General features: G+C 41.0%; 1 protein-coding gene across 4 annotated transcripts in view; it reads left to right on the top strand.

The window, feature by feature from the left end:
- The window catches only part of LOC134349433 (palmitoyl-protein thioesterase ABHD10, mitochondrial-like), a 51490-nt gene extending 28468 nt beyond the window's left edge, over positions 1-23022 (top strand). Inside the window, exons 4-5 of one of the 4 annotated variants that reach the window (XM_063053724.1) lie at positions 20005-20142; positions 21557-23022. In XM_063053724.1, the coding sequence (XP_062909794.1) occupies positions 20005-20142; positions 21557-21898 (480 nt within the window). In that variant the 3' untranslated portion in view covers positions 21899-23022. Of the gene's footprint in view, positions 1-5079; positions 5223-7949; positions 9684-10498; positions 11394-20004; positions 20143-21556 lie in introns of those variants that run through there. The other 3 variants (XM_063053727.1, XM_063053726.1, XM_063053725.1) reach the window with 3 other exon arrangements.
- The last annotated feature ends 1415 nt before the right edge of the window (positions 23023-24437 follow it).

Raw genomic sequence — 24437 nt, 5'->3', positions numbered from 1 at the left:
TCACCTGAGGACTGGGAGAAATTCAGAGTTCAGCAGAGGAGGACAAAGGGCTTAATTAGGAAGGGGAAAAAAGATTATGAGAGAAAACTGGCAGGGAACATAAAAACAGACTGTAAAAGCTTTTATAGATATGTAAAAAGGAAAAGACTGGTAAAGACAAATGTAGGTCCCCTACAGACAGAAACAGGTGAATTGATTATGGGGAGCAAGGACATGGCAGACCATTGAATAATTACTTTGGTTCTGTCTTCACTAAGGAGGACATAAATAATCTTCCAGAAATAGTAGGGGACAGAGGGTCCAGTGAGATGGAGGAACTGAGCGAAATACATGTTAGTAGGGAAGTGGTGTTAGGTAAATTGAAGGGATTGAAGGCAGATAAATCCCCAGGGCCAGATGGTCTGCATCCTAGAGTGCTTAAGGAAGTAGCCCAAGAAATAGTGGATGCATTAGTGATAATTTTTCAAAACTCGTTAGATTCTGGACAGTTCCTGAGGATTGGAGGGTGGCTAATGTAACCCCACTTTTTAAAAAAGGAGGGAGAGAGAAACCGGGGAATTATAGACCGGTTAGCCTAACGTCGGTGGTGGGGAAACTGCTGGAGTCAGTTATCAAGGATGTGATAACAGCACATTTGGAAAGCGGTGAAATCATCGGACAAAGTCAGCATGGATTTGTGAAAGGAAAATCATGTCTGACGAATCTCATAGAATTTTTTGAGGATGTAACCAGTAGAGTGGATAGGGGAGAACCAGTGGATGTGGTATATTTGGATTTTCAAAAGGCTTTTGACAAGGTCCCACACAGGAGATTAGTGTGCAAACTTAAAGCACACGGTATTGGGGGTAAGGTATTGGTGTGGGTGGAGAATTGGTTAGCAGACAGGAAGCAAAGAGTGGGAATAAACGGGACCTTTTCAGAATGGCAGGCGGTGACTTGTGGGGTACTGCAAGGCTCAGTGCTGGGACCCCAGTTGTTTACAATATATATTAATGACTTGAATGAGGAAATTGAATGCAGCATCTCCAAGTTTGCGGATGACACGAAGCTGGGTGGCAGTGTTAGCTGTGAGGAGGATGCTGAGAGGATGCAGGGTGACTTGGATAGGTTGGGTGAGTGGGCAAATTCATGGCAGATGCAATTTAATGTGGATAAGTGTGAAGTTATCCACTTTGGTGGCAAAAATAGGAAAACAGATTATTATCTGAATGGTGGTCGATTAGGAAAAAGGGAGGTGCAAAGAGACCTGGGTGTCATTATACACCAGTCATTGAAAGTGAGCATGCAGGTACAGCAGGCGATGAAAAAGGCGAATGGTATGCTGGCATTTATAGCAAGAGGATTCGAGTACAGGAGCAGGGAGGTACTACTGCGGTTGTACAAGGCCTTGGTGAGACCACACCTGGAGTATTGTGTACAGCTTTGGTCCCCTAATCTGAGGAAAGACATCCTTGCCATAGAGGGAGTACAAAGAAGGTTCACCAGATTGATTCCTGGGATGGCAGGGCTTTCATATGAAGAAAGACTGGATGAACTGGGCTTGTACTCGTTGGAATTTAGAAGATTGAGGGGGGATCTGATTGAAACGTATAAAATCCTAAAGGGATTGGACAGGCTAGATGCAGGAAGATTGTTCCCGATGTTGGGGAAGTCCAGAACGAGGGGCCACAGTTTGAGGATAGAGGGGAAGCCTTTTAGGACCGAGATTAGGAAAAACTTCTTCACACAGAGAGTGGTGAATCTGTGGAATTCTCTGCCACAGGAAACAGTTGAGGCCAGTTCATTGGCTATATTTAAGAGGGAGTTAGATATGGCCCTTGTAGCTGCAGGGGTCAGAGGGTATGGAGGGAAGGCTGGGGCGGGGTTCTGAGTTGGATGATCAGCCATGATCATAATAAATGGCGGTGCAGGCTCGAAGGGCCGAATGGCCTACTCCTGCACCTATTTTCTATGTTTCTGTATACTCTTCTCATCCCTTTTTTGTGCCAAATGAATTATACTGAGTAGCCGGGTTACATTATCTGCCAATTGTCTATTTTTAATAAATCCTGTTTGATCCATATGTATTAATTTTGGTAAATATTTAGATAATCTATTCGATAAAATTTTTGCTATTATTTTATAATCCGTATTCAATAAAAAAATAGGCCTGTATGATGTTGGTTTCATAGGGTCTCTCTTTTTTTGGCAATACTATTACAATCGCTGTTGAAAAAGATTCTGGAAGTTTATGTATTTTTTCTGCTTGACGTATTAGTTCCATAAAAAGAGGAAATAATAAATCTTTAAATTTTTTATAAAATTCAGGTGGAAAACCATCTTCTCCTGGAGATTTATTACTTTGCAGTGATCCTAAAGCTTCTTCAACTTCTTTTAATGTAAAAGGCATATCTAATCCCTTCTGTTCTTCCAAATTCAATTTTGGAAGAGAAATTTGTGATAAAAACCTTTCTATCTCATTAACATCATTTTGGGATTCTGATTGATATAATTCAGAATAGAAATTTTTAAAAGTTTCATTTATTTCAAGAGGTTTATAAGATATTTTATTTGCCCTTGTTCTAATTGCATTTATTGTTTTGGAAGCTTGTTCTGTTTTCAACTGCCAGGCAAGAATTTTATGTGCTCTCTCACCTAATTCATAATACCTTTGTTTAGTTCTTATAATTGCTTTTTACGTCCTATATGTCTGAAGCGTATTATATTGTAACTTCTTATTAACAAGTTGTCTTCGTTTTTCTTCTGACATATATCTTTGAGATTCTTTTTCTATTTTTGTAATCTCTTTTTCCAATTGATCTAGTTCTGCCATATATTCTTTCTTAATTTTAGACGTATAACTTATTATCTGGCCCCTAAGATATGCTTTCATCACATCCCATAATATAAATTTATCATCCACTGAATGAAAATTTGTATCCAAAAAAAATTGAATCTGCTTTTTCATAAAATCACAGAAATCTTGACGTTTTAATAATGTTGAATTAAATCTCCATCTATAAGCCACTTTTTCCTTATCAGCCATTATTATTGTCATTAATAAAGGGGAATGATCTGATAATATTCTTGCTTTATATTCCATATTTTTCACTCTGTGTTGAATATGCATTGATAATAGAAACAAATCTATCCTTGAGTAAGTTTTATGTCTATGGGAGTAGAACGAATAGTCTCTTTCTTTAGGATTGATTCTTCTCCATATATCAATCAAATTTAAATCCTTCATCAATGATAAAGTTAAATTTACTACCTTCGATTTTATAACAGCTTTGGTTGATCTATCTAAGACTGGGTCTAAGCAAAAATTAAAGTCTCCTCCAATTAATATTTTTTCATGTGCATCCGCCAAATTCAGAAAAGCTTCTTGTATGAATTTTGCATCATTTTCTTTTGGTGCATAAATATTCATAAAAGTCCATAATTCAGAAAAAAGTTGACAATGTATAATCACATATCTCCCCGCAGAGTCAGTTATTACATTTTGTATTCTAATTGGTCAAAATTGCTACTCCCCTCGCTTTTGAATTAAATGAAGCCGCAACAACACTTCCCACCCAATCTCTCTTTAGTTTCTGATGTTCTGTTTCTGTTAGGTGCGTTTCCTGTAAAAAAGCTAAATCTATCTTCATTTTTTTAATATGTATTAAGATTCTTTTTCTTTTCACTGGTCCATTAAGCCCATTAACATTAAAACTCAAAAAATTCAATAAATTAGTCATTATTCTTAACAAAGTTACTCCAATCTAAAACATTACTTATCTTCTCAACTCTCATAGTTCCTTGGGGAATCTCTTCAAACTTCACCATGTTGCTATGTGTTTCCCTCCCAACCTTCCAGGCAAAAAGAAAAGAAAAGATAGAAAGAATACAAAAAAAGAAAAAACAAAATACGCCCCCCCCCCACTAATGTTGTGAATGAAAAGATACACAACACTACCCCCCTCCATTTTACGGGTCGTGGCAAAAGCCACGCTTGCACACATGATTAGCGTAGCAATCGATCAGTGCTTCTTCCAGCTCCCCCGCAACAAAAAAAATTATATATATATAGGCAAAATTAATGTTACTATTCTCAACTAATATTCCTCCAGTTTTAACCTTTCTTACCCCCCTCGGATAATTAATGATATATTTATACATTCATCCAGCTTCAAAAATCCAACAAGTCCATTCTTTAACCCAATCTTCATCTTCAATCTATCTCGCTCCCCTGGATTTGTTCTTGTATCTGGTGAATATTCAGAGAATCTCGCACAAACTGCTCTGCTTTCTGGTAGTCATCAAAAAATCTTTTTTCTCCACCAGGCAAAAAAATCTTCAAGGTTGCAGGATAACGCAGTATAAATTGATAACCATGATCCCATAGGGTTTTTTTTACTGGATTAAATTTCTTCCTTCTCTTCAAAAGTTCATAACTTATATCAGGGTAGAAAAAAACTTTGTTCCCTTTAATTATCAATGGCCCTTTTCTATCCTTGGCAGCTCGAGCAGCTGCCTGTAGAATCCTTTCCTTGTCTTGAAATCTTAAGAATTTTATTAAAATCGATCGTGGATATTGGTCATCTTTTAGTTTTGGTCTTAGAGCTCTATGTGCCCGCTCAATTTCAATTGGTCGAACCTCCTCTTCCATTTGCAAAACATCCGGGATCCATTTTTGAAAAAATTCTATTGGTTTTTCTCCCTCCGTACCTTCTTTAAGACCAACAATTTTAATATTATTACGTCTACTGAAATTTTCCAACATGTCCACTTTCTCCAAGAGTCAATTTCTTTCCGAGTTCCAGACAAGCAAATCATTTTCTGTTTTTTCCACTGTATCATTCATATGCCCCATTGCTCTTTCCATCTTTTGAAGCTTCTTATCCATTTTGTCCTGTCTTTCCATAACTTTATTATAGCACATCTTCGTATCTCTAAGCTCTTCTCTTACTTTTCTTAGTTCAGCCGTTAATTGTAATATAGCCTCTCTTATGTCTCTATCATCTCCTTTACTTCCAATCGCTTCCAATTCTTCCTCCTCTTCTTCATCTGTGTTCTCTGCAGAATCCAATTCTGACTCTGAGTCATTTTCAATTGCAGTGGCTGTCGGTTCTTGTAGTTCGCGTTGTGTCGATTTGCGCATGCGCATTTCCAGTGCCGCCTTCGAAGAACCCGTTACCACCGCCATTGCTTCCTGTTCTACCGAAGGAGATCCAACCTGAGTCCGAGGCTCCATCGTTGCAGTAGGCCCTTTTTTCTTCCCCTCTCGCGGCTGCTTCGCAACAGCAGACTTCTTTTGTTGCGGTTTAGGAGGCATATCGTAAAGTAGTCTTACAAAGTTTATAAATAGTTTTCAGAAAATATTTATTAACTTTGTTTTGTTTAAACGGTACTTTACTGATTTGTTGCGGGAGAGCTGGATTTACACGTCTCAATCCCACGTCATCACATGACGCCCCCCGGCTGTGTAAGTCTAGGGAGGACAATCCCCAGCCCCGCCAAACGTGGGAGATTGAGGCGTGAGCCCACCCCAAAAACCCCTGTTACAAATCAGTGCCATGAAATAACAGACAGTACACTGCATACAATTAAAAGATTTAGCTTTATAATTCTTAATTTGACTAAAAGGTTAGTAAAGAAAGAACAAAAAAAGAAAAGGGCCCATTTTAATGAAACAGTCTAATGTACACAAGTTGGAGCTCACGGTTTCCTCTTTGCCGATCTCCTTCGATCTTACCCCAGGCTCTGTCGAATCACGGCCTTGCTCCAGGTCGACTCCTACGACCTCTTCTCTCCAGCGTCTCCTTCATCTCTCTTCATCTGCTTAACAAAAGCCCCAAGCCCAACCTTAGTGTCCCTCACCAGAGAAACCTCCCCTTAATACGACCATCCTAATTGGATGGCACACAATTCTCCTATCTCTTATCTTCAACAGTAACCCAAACAAGCAGCTTGCAGAGAACAGCACCAGATCAAATACAGAACAGCATAACAGTAAAGAAATATGAACCACGGCATTACAGGAGTAACTACCTACTAAAGGATAGAACTGATAAATATTTGGAAAAGCAAAGGCTGATTAGAGACAATTAGCATTGCTTTGTGCAGAGTAACTCTGGCCTTGCTATTTTGAGATTTTTGAGAAGAAATTTAGTAAGAAAATGGTTAGTGTGGTAGATGTTGGCTATATAGACTTCAGTAAGGCATTTGACAAGGTATTGCGTGGTGGGCATATCCAGAAGGTTAAGATACAGTGTGAGTACTGAGACTCCTGTACCTCCTTCCTAATAACGGCGGGGAGAAGAGAGCAGGGCCTGGACAGTGCAAGTCCTTGATGATGGTTACTGATTTCTGGTGACAGCCCTCCTTGTAGATGTGCTTAATGACAGGGAGGGCTTTCACTGTGATGGACTGGACTATATCCATTACTTTTTGTAGGGTTTTCCATTCAAGGGTGTTGTGTGTTTAATACTTATGTAATATTGGAGTAATATTGCAAATATATTGTTTGATTAAGCATTCTTTGTTGTTTCGATAATGCATTACAGATTATGTGTAAATATACGTAAATGGCATACATCATCACACCACTGTGTCATATGTGCATACCTCACTTAAAGTGAAAAACAAAACTAAGGCACACATTCTCCCTTGTTTTTCTTTCAATTAGTTTTGTGTTTTGGAGTTGCAGTCTCTCAATGCTACAATCAGAAGTTCCCACCTGCTTCAAAAGGGCAACAATTATACCAGTGCCCAAGAATAGCAGTGTGATATGCCTCAATGACTATCATCCAGTCGTACTCACACCTCCGGTGACGAAATGCTTTGAGAGATTGGGCATGGGTAGGATTAACACCTGTCTCGGGTAGGATTAACACCTGTCTCAGGAAGGATCTGGACCTAATACAATTTGCCTATCATCACAATAGGTCTATAACAGGCGTGATCTCAATGGTTCTCCACACAGCCTTGGCCTGGATAGTGCAGATACCTATGTCAGGATGCTGTTCGTTGACTATAGCTCAGCATTAAACACCATTATTCTTTCAGTACTCCTTCTGCAACTGGATCCTCGACTTCCTGACCAGAAGACTACAATCTGTGTGGATTGTAAATAACATCTCATCGCTCTGACAATCAACACTGGTGCTCCGCAGGGATGTGTGCTTAGCTCACTGCATCTCTATACTCTCTACATCCTTGACTGTGTGGCTAGGCACAGCTCAAATATCATTTATAAATTTGCTGATGATACATCCGTTGTTGGCAGAATTTCAGATGGTGACAAAAAGGTGTTGAGGAGCGAGATATACCAGTTAGTTGAGTGGTGTCACAGTAACAATCTGCTCTCAACGTCAGCAAGACCAAAGAGCTGATCGTGGACTTCCAAAAGGGTAAGATGAGGGAACACAAACCAGTCCTCATAGAGGGATCTGAAGTGGAGAGAGTGAGCAATTTCAAGTTCCTGGGTGTCAATATCTCTGAGAACCTAACCCAGACACAACATATTGATGCATCTATAAAGAAGGCAAGATAGCGGCTATATTTCATTAGGAGGAGATTTGGTTTGTCAACTAAAACACTTGAAAACTTCTACAAATGTACCATGGAGAGCATTCTGACTGGCTGCATTACCATCTGGTATGGGGGGTGGGGGCTACTGCACAAGATCGCAGTAAGTTGCAGAAACTTGTAAAATTAGTCAGCACCATCATGGATACGAGCCTCCATAGTATTCAAGACATCTTCAAGGAGCGGTGCTTTAGGAAGGTGTTGTCCATCATTAAGGGTCCCCACAACCCAGGACATACTCTCTTCACACTGGTACAGTTAGGAAGGAGGTACAGAAGCCTGAAGGCACAAACTCAGTGATTCAGGAACAGCTTCCTCCCGTCTGCCATCTGATTTCTAAGTAGACATTGAACCCATGAACTCTTCCTTATAATTTTTTTATTTCTGTTTTATTACAGCAGTGGTCCCAGTAGCAAAGAACAATGGGTCTGTCAGGATCTCTGGTGATTTTAAGGTCACCATCAACCCAGCACTGTAAGATCAATACCCAGGATAGTGGATGATATCTTTGCAAACCTTTCTGGAGGAAAACACTTCAGCAAAGTGGACTTAGCTGAGGCCTATCTACAGATGGACCTGGAAGAGTTCCTCACCATGAACAGAAAGGGCTTTATTGCTATAATGGGAGTGGCGTCTGCAGCTGCACTCTGGCAGAAAGCTATGGACCAGCTGCTGCAAAGTTGTCCAGGCACTCAGTGTTACCTGGATGACAAGGAACTTCTTCAAAATCTCAGGACAGTGTTAAAAAGAATAGAAGATTATGGCCTCAGAGCACATTGCAACAAGTGTGATTTTTTAAAAACAAGCATCACTTACAGTGGTCACACTATTGACACACAAGAATTACACAAGTGTGCTGAGAAAATTTAATCAGTGTTAGATGCCCCAATGCCAAAGGATGTGTCACAGTTGCTGCCTTTTTAAGATTTGTTAACTAGTATAATAGTTTCCTGCCAATCCTGGCTACTGTACTGCACCTTTTGAACTCATTATTACAGATAGGGAAGAAATGGCAATGGACAAATCAAGGTAAGCTGGCTTTTCAGAAGACGAAGGAAATGGTAATGTCAGACACTGTACTCACACAATTATGATCCACATTGTGCAGTGAAGCTTGTCTATGATGCCTCCCTTTATGGTATAGGTGTTGTCATGTTATGAGTAATGGAAGCAAATGCCCTATAGCCTTTGCATCACATTCCCTTACTGCTGCAGAGAAAAATTATGCACAGATTGACAGAGAGGCCTTGAGGCTGGTGTGAGATGTAAAAGGTTTCCAGCAGTACTTGTATGAGAGAGAGAGAGAGTTTACCTTCATTACTGATAATCAACCGCTAATGTCCACTTTCAATCCACAAACAGTAGCAGCACAAATGTCGAGATGGGCTTTTGGAGGTCACAATTACAAGATAGAATTCAAGATGATGACTAATCATGGAAATGCCGATAGATTGTCCCATTTACCCTTGGAGAAGGAACGCCAAGGTGAACTTGCCCTTGATGGAGCTTGCCTTATGTGGGGATTGACAGTTGTTGTATCATCCAAGCTGAGAGCTCATATGTTGGAGGAGCTGCATGTTGGTCATCTAGGTGCAGTTAAAATAAAAGTGTTGATTGAAGCTTTGGTGGCCTGGAATAGTTCAGCAGATCAAACAGCTTGCCATGCACAAGTGCAGAAGAAAGGCATTCGGATCCGTCAGAACCACTTTCTGTAGTCCCAGAGAGACCTACAACTACCACAGAGGAAGATCCCAGAACCTGAGATTGCTTCACAGCTGCAAGTTTCACCTACCAGCAGAGTGACCTCCCTGGTTAGGAATGATGTTTTCCCACAACAGTATGAAATCTTCCACCATGATTAAATCTTTAGGCCTGAATGGGACAATTTAAAATTTACAATGCCATGGATGTCTGTACAGTAGTTGTATAATATAGCATAGTATTTATATAGTTGAGATGCATTCTATATTGAGATGGAGTTTATAGCTAAGCAGGGAGGAGTGCTGTGTATTTAATTTTTGAGTAATATAAATATATTGTTTGATCAAGCAGTCTTTGTTTTTTACATAATACATTGTGGGTTATATGTAAAAGTATGTGAATGACATACGTCATTATTCCACCATGTCACACGTGCGCGCCTCGCTTGAAGTTAAAATATGAAAGTAAGACTAATGCACTCCAGGCTTCTTTGTTTTTCTTGCGATTAGTTTTAATTTTTGGAGTTACAAAACAAAAGAAGGGCATTGGTGTTTCCATATCAGGACATGGTGCAACCAGTCAGTATACTCTCCACCGCACATCTATAGAAGTTTGTCAAAGTTTGAGATGACACACTGAACCTTCGCAAACTTCTAAGAAAGTAGAGGTGCTTCCGTGCCTTCTTTGTAATGGCACTGATATGTTGACCCTGGACAGATCCTCTGAAATAATAACTCCAAGAAATTTAAAGTTGCTGACACTCTCCACCTCATATCCCCCAACGAACACTGGCTCATGGACGTCTAGTTTTCTCCTTCTGTAGTCAATAATCAGCTGTTTGGTTTTGTTGATATTGTGTGAGAGGTTATTATTGGGACACCATTCAGACAGATTTTCAATTTCCCACCTTCACCAACTTTGATGTGGCCAACAACAGTGGTGTTGTCAGCAAACTTAAATATGGCACTGGAGCTGTACTTAGCCTCACAGACATGAGTGTAAAGCGAGTAGAGTGGGGGGCTAAGCACACAGCCGTGTGCACCTGTGCTGTAGGTGGTTGTGGAGGAGATGTTGCCAATCTGAACTGTCTGAGGTCTGCAGGTGAGGAAATCGAGGATCAAGGAGGTATTGAGGTCTGTGTCTTAGAGTTTATTGATTAGTTTTGAAGGGATGATAATGTTGAATGCAGAGCTATATCAATGAAGAGCATCCTGATGTATGCATCTTCGCTGTCCATTTGTTTCAGGGTTAAGTGAAGAGCCAGTGAAATGGCACCTGATACAGTCATGCACCCCAAGACCTGACTGCTGCTGAACAACAGAAATGACTCCCAATTATCTTCCTTTGAGCAGGAAAACTGTTCTTTTTAAGTACAGGACAACTGCATGGATTATGTGGGGGTTCTGTTCCTGAGAATCATCAGTAACTTGATATTACAGTAAGTTGGAAACTCTACCAGCTCAGGTTGTTGTTATCTGAGATCACAAAAATTGCACTGATCATTTAATTAGCTGCAAAGGGAAAAAAGGAAAAATGTTAAGTAAAGGAAAGGGAATGCCTGTGATAGAAGAGTAGTGAGTTGAAAGATATAGTCAGGGTTTGGTAATCATACAATTGTTACATATCCCGTGAGTATCACGTGAATATGACGTAATTGTCTTATGCTATTGGGTAATTATAGAACATAGAATAGTACAGCATAGTGCAGGCCCTTTGGCCCACAATGTTGTGCCAGCCCTCAAACCCTGCCTCCCATATAACCCCCCACCTTAAATTCCTCCATATACCTGTCTAGTAGTCTCTTAAACTTCACTAGTGTATCTGCCTCCACCACTGACTCAGGCAGTGCATTCCACGCACCAACCACTCTCTGAGTAAAAAAAACCTTCCTCTAATATCCCCCTTGAACTTCCCACCCCTTACCTTACAGCCATGTCCTTTTGTATTGAGCAGTGGTGCCCTGGGGAAGAGGCGCTGGCTGTCCACTCTATCTATTCCTCTTAATATGTTGTACACCTCTATCATGTCTCCTCTCATCCTCCTTCTCTCCAAAGAGTAAAGCCCTGGCTCCCTTAATCTCTGATCATAATCCATACTCGCGAAACCAGGCAGCATCCTGGTAAATCTCCTTTGTACCCTTTCCAATGCTTCCACATCCTTCCTATAGTGAGGCGACCAGAACTGGACACAGTACTCCAAGTGTGGCCTAACCAGAGTTTTATAGAGCTGCATCATTACATCGTGACTCTTAAACTCTATCCCTCAACTTATGAAAGCTAACACCCCATAAACTTTCTTAACTACCCTATCCACCTGTGAGGCAACTTTCAGGGATCTGTGAACATGTACCCCGAGATCCCTCTGCTCCTCCACACTACCAAGTGTCCTGCCATTTACTTTGTACTCTGCCTTGGAGTTTGTCCTTCCAAAGTGTACCACCTCACACTTCTCCAGGTTGAACTCCATCTGCCACTTCTCAGCCCGCTTCTGCATCCTATGTCTCTCTTCAATCTTCAACAATCCTCTACACTATCTACAACACCACCAACCTTTGTGTCATCTGCAAACTTGCCAACCCACCCTTCTACCCCCACATCCAGGTCGTTAATAAAAATCAGGAAAAGTAGAGGTCCCAAACAGATACTTGTGGGACACCACTAGTCACAATCTTCCAATCTGAATGTACTCCCTGCACCATGACCCTCTGCCTTCTGCAGGCAAGCCAATTCTGAATCCACCTGGTCAAACTTCCATGCCTTCTGGCTCTGAATAAGCCTACCATGTGGAACCTTGTCAAATGCCTTACGAAAATCCATGTAGATCACGTCCACTACACTACCCTCATCTATATTCCTGGTCACCTCCTCAAAGAATATCAGGCTTGTTAGACACAACCTGCCCTTCACAAAGCCATGCTGACTGTCCCTGATCAGACCATGATTCTCTAAATGCCCATAGATCCTATCTCTAAGAATCTTTTCCAACAGCTTTCCCACCACAGACGTAAGGCTCACTGGTCTATAATTACCCAGACTATCCCTACTACCTTTTTTGAACAAGGGGACAACATTCGCCTCCCTCCAATCCTCCGGTACCAGTCCCGTGGACAACGAGGACATAAAGATCCTAGCCAGAGGCTCAGCAATGTCTTCCCTCGCCTCGTGGAGCAGCCTGGGAATATTCCGTCAGGCCCCGGGGACTTATCCGTCCTAATGTATTTTGACAACTCCAACACCTCTTCTCCCTTAATATCAACAAGCTCCAGAGCATCAACCTCACTCATATTGTCCTCACTGTCATCAAGTTCCCTCTCATTGGTGAAAAACGAAGAGAAGTATTCATTGAGGACCTCGCTCACTTCCACAGCCTCCAGGCACATCTTCCCACCTTTATCTCTTATCGGTCCTACCTTCACTCCTGTCATCCTTTTGTTTTTCACATAATTGAAGAATGCCTTGGGGTTTTCCTTTACCCGACTCACCAAGGCCTTCTCATGCCCCCTTCTTGCTCTTCTCAGCTCCTTCTTAAGCTCCTTTCTTGCTTCCCTATATTTCTTAATAGACCCATCTGATCCTTACTTCCTAAACCTCATGTATGCTGCTTTCTTCCACCTGACTAGATTTTCCACCTCACTTGTCACCCATGGTTCCTTCACCCTACCATTCTTTATCTTCCTCACCGGGACAAATTTACCCCTAACATCCTGCAAGAGATCTCCAAACATTGACCATAGTACATTTCCCTGCAAAAACATCATCCCAATTCACACCCGCAAGTTCTAGCCTTATAGCCTCATAATTTGCCCTTCCCCAATTAAAAATTTTCCTGTCCTCTCTGATTCTCTCCTTTTCCATGATAATGCTAAAGGCCAGGGAGTGGTGGTCACTGTCCCCCAGATGCTCACCCACTGAGAGATCTGTGACCTGACCCGGTTCGTTACCTAGTACTAGATCTTGTATGGCATTCCCCCTTGTCGGTCTGTCAACATACTATGACAGGAATCCTTCCTGGACACACTTAACAAACTCTGCCCCATCTAAACGCTTGGAACTAATCAGGTGCTAACCAATATTAGTGAAGTTAAAGTCACCCATGATAACAACCCTGTTATTTTTGCACCTTTCCAAAATCTGCCTCCCAATCTGCTCCTCAGTATCTCTGCTGCTACCATGGAAACCGTGGTGATTAAAGAAGAGGAAGTACTGGTGCTTTTAAGGAATATAAAAGTGGATAAGTCTCCGGGTTCTGACAGGATATTCCCTAGGACCTTGAAGGAAGTTAGTGTAGAAATAGCAGGGGCTCTGACACAAATATTTCAAATGTCATTAGAAGCGGGGATGGTGCCGGAGGATTGGCGTATTGCTCATGTGGTTCCATTGTTTAAAAAGGGTTCTAAGAGTAAACCTAGCAATTATCGGCCTGTAAGTTTAACGTCACTGGTGGGTAAATTAATGGTAAGTATTCTTAGAGATGGTATATATAATTATCTGGATAGATGGTCTGATCAGGAACAGTCAACATGGATTTGTACGTGGAAGGTCATGTTTGACAAATCTTACTGAATTTTTTGAAGAGGTTACTAGGAAAATTGACGAGGATAAAGCGGTGGATGTTGTCTATGTGGACTTCAGTAAGGCCTTTGACAAAGTTCCACACGGAAGGTTAGTTAGGAAGGTTCAATCGTTAGGTATTAATATTGAAGTAGTAAAATGGATTCAGCAGTGGCTGGATGGGAGACACCAGAGAGTAGTGGTGGATAACTGTTTGTCAGATTGGAGGCTGGTGACTAGTGGTGTACCTCAGGGATCTGTACTCGGTCCAATGTGGTTTGTTATATATATTAATGATCTGGTTGATGGGGTGGTAAATTGGATTAGTAAGCATGCAGATGATACTAAGATAGCTGGCTTTGTGGATAATGAAGTAGGTTTTCAAAGCTTGCAGAGAGATTTAGGCTGAAAGATGGCAGATGCAGTTTAATACTGATAAGTGTGAGGTGCTATATTTTGGTAGGACTAATCAAAATAGGACATACATGGTAAATGGTAGGGCATTGAGGAATACAGTAGAACAGAGGGATCTAGGAATAATGGTGCATAGCTCCCTGAAGGTGAAATCTCATGTGGATAGGGTGGTGAAGAAAGCTTTTGGTATGCTGGCCTTTATAAATCAGAGCATTGAGTATAGGAGTTGGGTTGTAATGTTGAAATTGTACAAGGCATTGGTGAGGCCAAATTTGGAGTATTGTGTACAGTTCTGGTCACCGAATTATAGGAAAGATGTTAACAAAATAGAGGGAGTACAGAGAAGATTTACTGGAATGTTACCTGGTTTTCAGCACCTAAGTTACAGAGAAAGGTTGAACAAGTTAGGTCTTTATTCTTTGGAGCGTAGAAGGTTGAGGGTGGACTTGACAGAGATATTTAATATTATGAGGGGGATAGATAGAGTTAACGTGGATAGGCTTTTTCCATTGAGAGTAGGGGAGATTCAAACAAGACGAGTTGAGAGTTAAGGGGCAAAAGTTTAGGGGTAACATGAGGGGGAACTTCTTTACTCAGAGCTGTGTGGAACGGGCTTTCAGTAGAAGTAGTAGAGGCAGGTTCGATGTTGTCATTAAAAAAAATTGGATAGGTATATGGACAGGAAAGAATGGAGAGCTCTGGGCTGAATGCAGGTAGATGGGACTAGGTGAGAGTAAGCGTTCGGCACGGACTAGAAAGGGCAAGATGGCCTGTTTCTGTGCTGTAATTATATGGTTATGTGGAATGATGTAATGGTCTTGTGCCATTAGAATGATGTAATTGTCTTGTGACAGTGGGGTGGATGTGATGTCACGTGATGGCATGTTCTAACTGGTATATGAGGGAAGACTGCCTCTTGCATAGTTCGTTTTGGTGGGAACTCACAGTTGGTAGGTACACCATCGGAGAAGAAGAAAGAGTTAGAGTGAAGAATCCGAACAAATCCCAGAGGGATTGGGGTTAACCAGCAGCATTCGGTGCTTTGCGGGTGTGACTGACACTTGGAACCATCCGTACGTAGCACGCATGTTTTGTTAACCCTTACACGGTTTGGTTATTGTGTGATGACCACTTCCGGCAGAAAGGTCAGTTACTTTGAGAACTCATATTCTGCGTCATAACTTCGGAAAAGATATTTCTCGGCTGGAACTGGCATCAGCAGGTTCGACTTTTCTTCATCGCAAGGTTCGGGAAGTCTCTCCTCTCAGTTATTTCATAAATCATATGGACTTATTAAACCACCACCTTAAGACTGTGCTTAAATGGGATCTGTTGAGAATTGCCTTTAAGTTCAACCACTTGATAACTATAGAAGCATAACGCTGTTAACATCCATTTAAGTTAATCATTCGTTTACTGTTCTATTTTTTTATTTGAGTAGAGGTTAATAAATGTCGTTGTTTATTTTATAAAAACAGGGCTCAAATTCATCTCTATTGTTGCTGATTAATAACACAATCAATTTGCTTCCTCTTTTCTTCCCCCTTCCCAGCTCTATAAAGACTTCTTAATTTCTAACTTTTTCTCATTTAGATGAAAAGTCTTCAAACTGAGCTCCACCAACTCCATTGATGGTACTACATACAATTGGCTTGAGCCTGCTTGGGGAAAGGCTATCTTAGATTGGGTGTTGTGTAATAACCCAGATTTTATCAGGGAGCTTAAATAAAGGAATCCTCGAGGTTGTGATCACAATATGATTGAATTCAACTGCAGTTTGAGAGGGAGAAGCATAATTCACATGTGTCATTATTGCAATGGAATAAAGGGAATTACAGAGGCATGAGAGAGAAGCTTGCCCAGATGGATTGGAGGAGGATACTGGTGGGGATGATGGCAGAGCAGAGATAGCTGAAGTTGCAGAGAATACTTCTCAAGGCGCAGGTTAGATATGTCCCACAGGGGAAGAAGTTGTCAAATGGGAGCGGTAGGGAACTGTGGCTGACAAAGGAAATTAAGACCATAAGACAGAGGAGCAGAAGTCGGCCATTCTATCATGAGCTGATCCATTCTCCAATTTAGTCCCACTCCCCTGCCTTCCCAACATAACCTTTGATGCCCTGGCTACTCAGATACCTATCAATCTCTGCCTTAAATATACCCAATGACCTGACCTCCACTGCCACCCGTGGCAACAAATTCCACAGATTCACCACCCTCTAGCTGAAAATATTTCTTTGCATCTCTGTTCTGAATGGGCACCCTTCAATCCTTAAGTCATGCCCTTTCATACTAGACTCCCCCACCATGGAAAACAACTTTGCCACATCCACTCTGTCCATGCCTTTCATCATTTGAAATATTTCTATGAGGTACCCCCTCATTCTCCTAAACTCCAAGGAGTACAGTCCAAGAGTGGTCAAACGTTTCTCATATGTTAACCCTCCCATTCCTGGAATCATTCTAGTGAATCTTCTCTGAACCATCTCCAACATCAGTACATCCTTTCTTAAATAAGGAGCCCAAAACCGCACACAGTACTCCAAGTGAGGTCTTACCAGTGCGTTATAGCAGTGGTCCCCAACCACCGGGCCGCGGACCGGTACTGGGCCGCAGAGCACGCTCTATCGGGCCGCGAGGAAACGATATGATTTGGCGATACGAGTCAGCCGCACCTTTCCTCGTTCCCTGTCACGCCCAGTGTGGAGCTTGAACGCATGCGAGGTCATTACCCGCGCGTCATCCATGTCAGCGCAGGAAGGAGATCAACTCCTCGAGTTTGCAAATGACGGCGGGCTGAAAAGTATGTTTGACATAACATCTCTGCGGGCATTCCAGATCAAGATGGCCACGAAAGCATTGAAAAAGTTGCTTCCATTTCCAACATACCTCTGCAATTAATGCAACGAAAACTAAATTGCAAATAGACTGGAAATAAGGAACCCCGTTCGAGTATCGCTGTCTTCCATCACCCTTCAATAGGACCATCTTGTTGCAGGAAAACAAGCCCAGGGCTCCCATTGATTCAGCGATATTGGTGTGTTGCAATGATTTTATATGTTCATACAGGGAAAATATGTGCTGTGTGTTTAATATCCAAACGTTACTTAAAATGTTATGAAGCTATTGACCTATTTATATAACCGTATAACAATTACAGCACGGAAACAGGCCATCTCGGCCCTTCTAGTCCGTGCCGAACGCTACTCTCACCTAGTCCCACCGACCTGCACTCAGCCCATAACCCTCCATTCCTTTCCTGTCCATATACCTATCCAATTTTTCCTTAAATGATAATATCGAACCTGGTTCTGCCACTTCTACTGGAAGTTCATTCAACACTTACTTCAAGCTCCCCATCCTCCCCAATAATTGACTTATCACTATATTCATGCTGTGTGCTCAATATTAAATTCGTTAGATAAACCCTTTTAGAAATGAAATTGAGTGTATTAGCCACCTATCACCTATATTCCGGTCGTAATTAACACCCCGCCCCCAAACAGAATGGACAAAACCGATTTGCAGAGAAAAAAATTGGTAGGCGTGTAGCTGGTGCCCGTGCAAGGCTTCATGTTGATTGTAGTCTTTCTCTAGGTAAACACAACGTATTTGACTGCTATTCTTGTCCGTTGGCATCCCTACCGCCCCCGCTCCCCCCGGGTCTGCTGGTCCGCAAGAATATTGTCAATATTAAACCGGTCCACAGTGCAAAAAAGTTTGGGGACCCCTGCCTTATAGAGCCTCAACATCCCATCCCTGCTCCTATACACTATTCCTCTGGAAATGAATGCCAACATTGCATTCGCCTTCTTCACCACCGACTCAACCTGAAGGTTAACCTTAAGGGTATCCTGCACGAGGACTCCCAAGTCCCGTTGCATCTCAGAACTTTGAAGTCTCTCCTCATTTAAATAATAGTCTGCACTTTTATTTCTTCTGCCAAAGTGCATAACCCTACACTTGCCAACATTGTATTTCATTTGCCACTTCTTTGCCCATTCTCCCAATCTATCCAAGTCTCTCTGCAGACTCTCTGTTTCCTCAGCACTACCTGCCCCTCCACCTATCTTTGTATCATCAGCAAACTTAGCCACAAAGCCATCTATTCCATAATTCAAATCGTTGATGTACAAAGTAAAAAGAAGTGGCCCCAACATGGACCCCTGTGGAACACCACTGGTAACCAGCAGCCAACCAGAATAGGATTCCTTTATTCCCACACTCTGTTTCCTGCCAGTCAGCCAATGCTCTATCCACGTATGTAACTTTCCCATAATTCCATGGGCCCTTATCTTTTTTAGCAGCCTCATGTGCAGCACCTTGTCAAAGGCCTTCTGAAAATCCAAATATACAACATCCACTGCATCTCCCTTGTTTAGCCTACTTGTAATATCCTCAAAAAATTGCAGTATGTTTGTCAGACAGGGTTTCCTTTAAGGAATATAAAAGTGGATTATTATCTAAGTGGGGAGAAGGTTCAAACGTCAGAGGTGCAGAGGGACTTGGGACTTCTCATGCAAGACTCCCAGAAGATTATTTTACAGGTTGAGTCTGTGGTAAAAAAGGCAAATGCAATGTTGGCATTTATTTCAAGGAGAATAGAATATAAAAGCAAGGAGATAATGCTGAGTCTTCATAAGACACTAGTCAGGCCACATTTAGAGTATTGTCAACAATTCTCAGAAAGAAGGTGTGGTCATTGGGAAAGAATCCAGAGGAGGTTCACGAGGATGATTCTCTGAATGAAGGGGTCAACATGAGGAGCATTTGGCAGATTTGGGCCCATACTCTAGAGATGAGAGGGTTAGGCTATGAGGAGCGATTGATTCCCCTGGGATTGTACTCACTGGAATTCAGAAGAATTGGAGAAGATCTTATAGAAACATACAAAATCATGAAAGGGATAGATAAGATAAAGGCAGGAAAGTTGTTTCCACTGATAGGTCAGACTAGAACTAGGGGACTTAGCCTCAAGATTCGGGAGAGTAGATTTAGGACAGAGATGAGGAGGAACTGCCGTTCCCAGAGAGTGGTGAATCTGTGGAATTCTGTCCTCAATGAAGCAGTGGAGGTTACCTCAGTAAATATTTTTAAAACAAGGTTGGATAGATTTTTGCATAGTAGGTGAATTAAGGGTTAAGGGGAAAGAGCAGGACAGTGGAGATGAATCCATGGCCAGATCAGCCATAATCTTATTGAATGGCGGGGCAGGCTTGATGGGCCAGATGGCCTACTCCTGCTCCGATTTCTAATGTTCTTATGTACTGACTAGAGTTTAGAATAATGCGTGGGGATTTCATTGAAACCTACCAAATGTTGAAAGGACTAGATAGGGTGGATCTGGAGAGGATGTTTCCTCTGCTGGTGGTATCCAGAACTGGAAGGCACAGCCTCAAAATTGATGGGCAACCCTTTAGAACGGAGGCAAGGAGGAATGTTTTTTGCCAGAGAGTAGTAATGGAATGTTCTGCCAGAAACAGCGGTGGAGGCCAAATCTGTCGGTATATTTAAGGCAGAAGTTGATCGTTTCCTGATTAGTCAGGGCATCAAAGGATATCGAGAGAAGGCAGGTGTATGGGTTTGAGTGGGATCCGGGATCAGCCATGATGGAATGGCAGAGCAGACTTGATGGGCTGAATGGCCTAATTCTGCTCCTATTTCTTATGGTCTTTTCTCTTTGTTTTCCAATTTTCTAGGATGTGCAGTATTTTCCTTTCTGCAAAACAAATTATTGTTCCTTTCAAGTGGTAAACCAATTAATTTTGAATATTTTGCTTTTTCTTAGATTCTGGTGGGTTCTAGTTTGGGAGGATGGCTCATGCTCCTTGCTGCAATAGCACGACCGGAGAGAGTAGTTGCACTTGTTGGCATAGCTACAGGGGCAGACTATTTAGTGACTGCTTTCAGACAGCTTCCTTTGGAGGTAAATAGACTGTGTTCTTAATTGTCATATAATTCCATCAAATCGCCTTTGGAAAGAAGGACAGGCCTCCACAGTATTTAGTTTGTTGTCAATATGATTCACTGCACATGTTAAAACAAAATATTTCACTACACTGGATCAGGATCAAAATCAAGTTTATTATCTCTGACCTGTTTGCTATGTCCAAAACAGAACCCCACTTTCAATGGATAGCAGAAGCATTGAGAATATATCAAAGGTTCAAAGTTCATTTAATATGAAGGTATGAATACTTTATACAACCTTGAGATTCATCTCCTTATAGATAACTACAAAACAAAAAAATTCAATAAGTGTCATTAAAACAAAAGAACACCATCGAACATCCAATGTGTAGAGAAAATAAATTATGCTAATGATAAAAATTAGCAAATATCATTCAGGACTGAAGTTCATAAAATTGAGTCCACAGTCAGGCATCACTGCAGCCGATTCAGATGCCCATTAGTTGCAGGCCACGTTCTCAGTTCAGCGCAGAGATGAATAAACCTTGTGGAGCAGCGAGTTCAACTGGCCCATCCCTTGCCTCCGGCCCCAACACCCTGACCTTTTCAATCTGGCTCAGTGCGTAAATCGTCCAAACCTAGGGTCGTGCCTTGCTCTTGGACCTGGACTCTACTACTTCGATACACTCTCGGTCCCAAGCCCCACCACCTCCATACTATGCATTTAAATCAATCAAACTTTAGGTCTTTCCTTGCTCCCAGACCTGGGCTGTGCCTCAAGTTAGCTTTGTCTCACCTCAGTTCTGCTGCATCTAATTGCCTCCCAAGTCCACTCAAGCAATGGCCATACATTGGCTCGTTCCCCTCTCTCCGGGCCGGACCCCACTGCCTCATTTCAGCCTGGAAAAGCTATGCAGCACCTTCGAGACTTCAGTTCACTCTGCAAAAATGCCAGGTCATACAGTTGGTTCAAAAGCTCAGCTCCAACAGGGTAGTTACAGTCTGTATGCAGTGATCATTTACCAGAAAAGTGTGATTAATAAAGTATTGAGTTGCTTTTTATTTGCCACCAGCAAGTAGTCGCAGAGCATCACCGGCACCATCTTAAACTGGATGCTCAGATTGAATTTCATCAGGACAATATGACTTGGAAATCTATTATATGCCCCTGTTCAGGTGTAACAGTGTTGTAGCTCTAAAATGTATAGACATGGCAAAATAATTTTGATGAATATGACAGTGTTTCATATTGATGCTTAATGTTTCCAGCTCGGATTAGCAATTAAAAATTTCCTTTCCTGAAGATTGTTATGTACTCCACATGGCTAGATAAGTGATAAGCTTTTATCTGATGAGATTATCATGACCTTAAACATCTATTGTGATAATATATTTTAACAACACTCTCTAAATTGCTTATGTTTCTGTAGACAAAGAAAGAAATAGAAGAACAAGGTGAATGGTATTTGCCAAGCAAGCAAAAGGAAGCAGGATTTTACAAGATTCCCTATTCATTTATTAAAGATGCTGAAAATCACTGTGTGTTGCACAGCACCATTCCAATCACTTGTCCTGTGAGGCTTATTCATGGGATGGAGGATGGGTATATTCCCTGGCAGATTTCACTGCAAGTAGCTGAAAGTGTTGTTGGTTCTGATGTTGACCTTATCCTTCGCAAGCAGGGTCAGCATAAAATGGCTGAGAAAGATGATTTAAAATTAATAGTTTACACAATTGATGATCTCATAGACAAACTTTCAACACTGCCATAAACCAACAGCATTAGAAATTAGTATGTATATAATTAAAAAGTACATTGAATTTATAGAGATAGTTTTTGTCATCAATTCTGTGATGTAAATATACTGTGCAGGATTATTTTGAACTGCACTTAAAATGTGCTTATAGAATATATTACTTTGATTAAAAAATCAGCAATTGTTAGAAACAAAAACAGTCAGAGTTTTGTTGACTGTTGATGGATGATTATTAATGCAGCACAGCTGTATAAGATTACTGGTGTTAATAAGTGTGTCCTTACACAGCAATGTTAATGCATCCTTGATAGTTTAGCATTGCCTGGTTGCAGGAACAGGATGAACTATATCGTTTTAATGCAGTATTTTAGAAAAATACTAGCAGTTCCAATTAAAAATAATTCTGCACTGTTGCCAGATGTATTTCCACTCTCATTTCAGTATTATATCAATTTTTCTGTGTACATACTCTTCTTTAATTTGGAGATGTGTATTTCTGGAGTATCAGTTATAGATCTTAATGCTCAATTTCATTGTTTATGAAATTTGTTTCCAAATATAACATGCATGAGATCACCCTTGGAAAAAGTGAAATGGTACAACGGATTTCTTTATAAGTTTGCTTTTATAAGTAAGAGGACAAATATTATTTGTTTAATGAATTTCTCAACCTTCGAACCTGGTTCCTGAGAAGTCTGTTAGGTTCAAAAGCTACTAAATTGAGAATAAGTGATTTATATTAAAAATTTGCAATACAATTTGTATTTCATAAGTCAGTCTGATATTATATAAAACATTAAATGCCACAGTATAAAATCCAAACTCTCTTCAGATACTAAGGGCTACGATTTAGTGTTTTGCTGCTGCACAAGTCAGATAACAATAGAAGGTAAGTTTCTGTTCAGAGCTGTATCAGTTTGAATAACGAGGAGAATGTGAATACCCTCCTTGTGTGTTGGGGCAGTTCTGATGAAAGTAATTTTCTGTATTTTTTTTAAGAATATACAATAATCAACGTAATTGTAAGTACATTGTCAAAACTGTTAGTTATTTTGTTCACATACTGATGGTTTAGATTTAATATTTATTACAACTCCAGTCTTGGCTGTGATTTTTTTGCTTCTCTCCAAATAATTAAACTGAAGAGAACATAAAGTTGCACTGATGCTTTTATTTCCTTCTACGTTCATTTCATGTTACAGAATGCTGATTTTCTGTAAGGTCAAACACGCACAGAAAAGTATATTTGAAATGCTTTTGAGCAAGTAAAGGTTTTGATGAAGTGCAGAGAAAAAATAATTACAGCAATCCTTGTGTGTGTGTTTACAAACACAAAGTATATCTGGCCTCTCAACTTTACACGAGATGTGCTAGCAGAATCTAGTGCAGCCACTTCCATTGCTAAGGGTTATTTTTAATTTCAATTAATCTTTTCAATTTAGTACACTTTCATGCTTTAATTATTTTTAATTGTTATCAATAATCTGCTTTTATTTAGTTTTTATTTTCAGCTGTTTCTGTATATCTCTGATTGCCAGAGTCGTTCGAAACTGCAAAAGTCTTTGATAGCATGACAATCAAATACCATCAAGATCATCAAGATATTGGTTTCTTTTGCCTGTAACTGAGTAATCCATAAGACAATAATACATCAGAGCAGAATTAGGCCATTTGGCCCATTGAGTCTGCTCCGCCATTGAATCATGGGTGATCCTTTTTATCCTTCCTCAACCCCATTCCTTGGCCTTCTCCCCATAACCTTTGATACTGTGTCCAATCAAGAACCAATCAAGCTCTGCTTTAAATGCACCCAATAGCCTGGCCTCCACAGCTTTCTGTGGTAACAAATTCCACACCCTCTGGCTAAAGAAACTTCTCCGCATCTCTGTTTTAAATGGACGCCCCTGAATCCTGAGGCTGTGCCCTCTTGTCCTGGACTGCCCCACCATGGGAAAAATCTTTTCCAAGTCTATTCTGTCTTGAACTTTCAGCATTCGGAAGGTTTCAATGAGATCCTCCCTCATCGTTCTAAATTCCAACAAGTACAGACCCAGAGCCATATGTTCCTCATATGGTAACCTTTTCATTCCTGGAATCACCCTTGTGAACCTTCTCTGGACCCCCTCCAATGTCAGCACATCTTATCTTAGATGAGGAGCCCAAAACTCTTCACAATACTCAAGGTGAGGCCTCACCAGTGCCTTATAAAGACCTCTTGAAATGAATGCTAACATTGCATTTGCCTTCCTCACCACCGATTCAACTTGCAAGTTAACCTTTAGGGTGACCTGCACAAGGATAAATTCTTTTGCATCTCCGTTTATTGGATTTTCTTCCCATTTAGTAAATAGTCAGCACATTTATTTCTACTACCAAAGTGCATGACCATGCATTTTCCAATATTATATGTCATTTGCCACTTTCTTGCCCATTCTCCTAATCTAAGCCTTCTGCAGCCTACCTGTTTCCTCAACACTACCTGCCCCTCCACCAATCTTCGTATCATCTGCAAACCTGGCAACAAAGCCATCGATTCCATCATCTAAATCATTGA

The sequence above is a fragment of the Mobula hypostoma genome, chromosome 7, assembly GCF_963921235.1.
Source record: "Mobula hypostoma chromosome 7, sMobHyp1.1, whole genome shotgun sequence".
NCBI classification, from domain to species: Eukaryota; Metazoa; Chordata; class Chondrichthyes; order Myliobatiformes; family Myliobatidae; genus Mobula; species Mobula hypostoma.
Note: the sequence above shows the minus strand (reverse complement) of the source record. Positions and strands in the feature narration are given on the sequence as shown.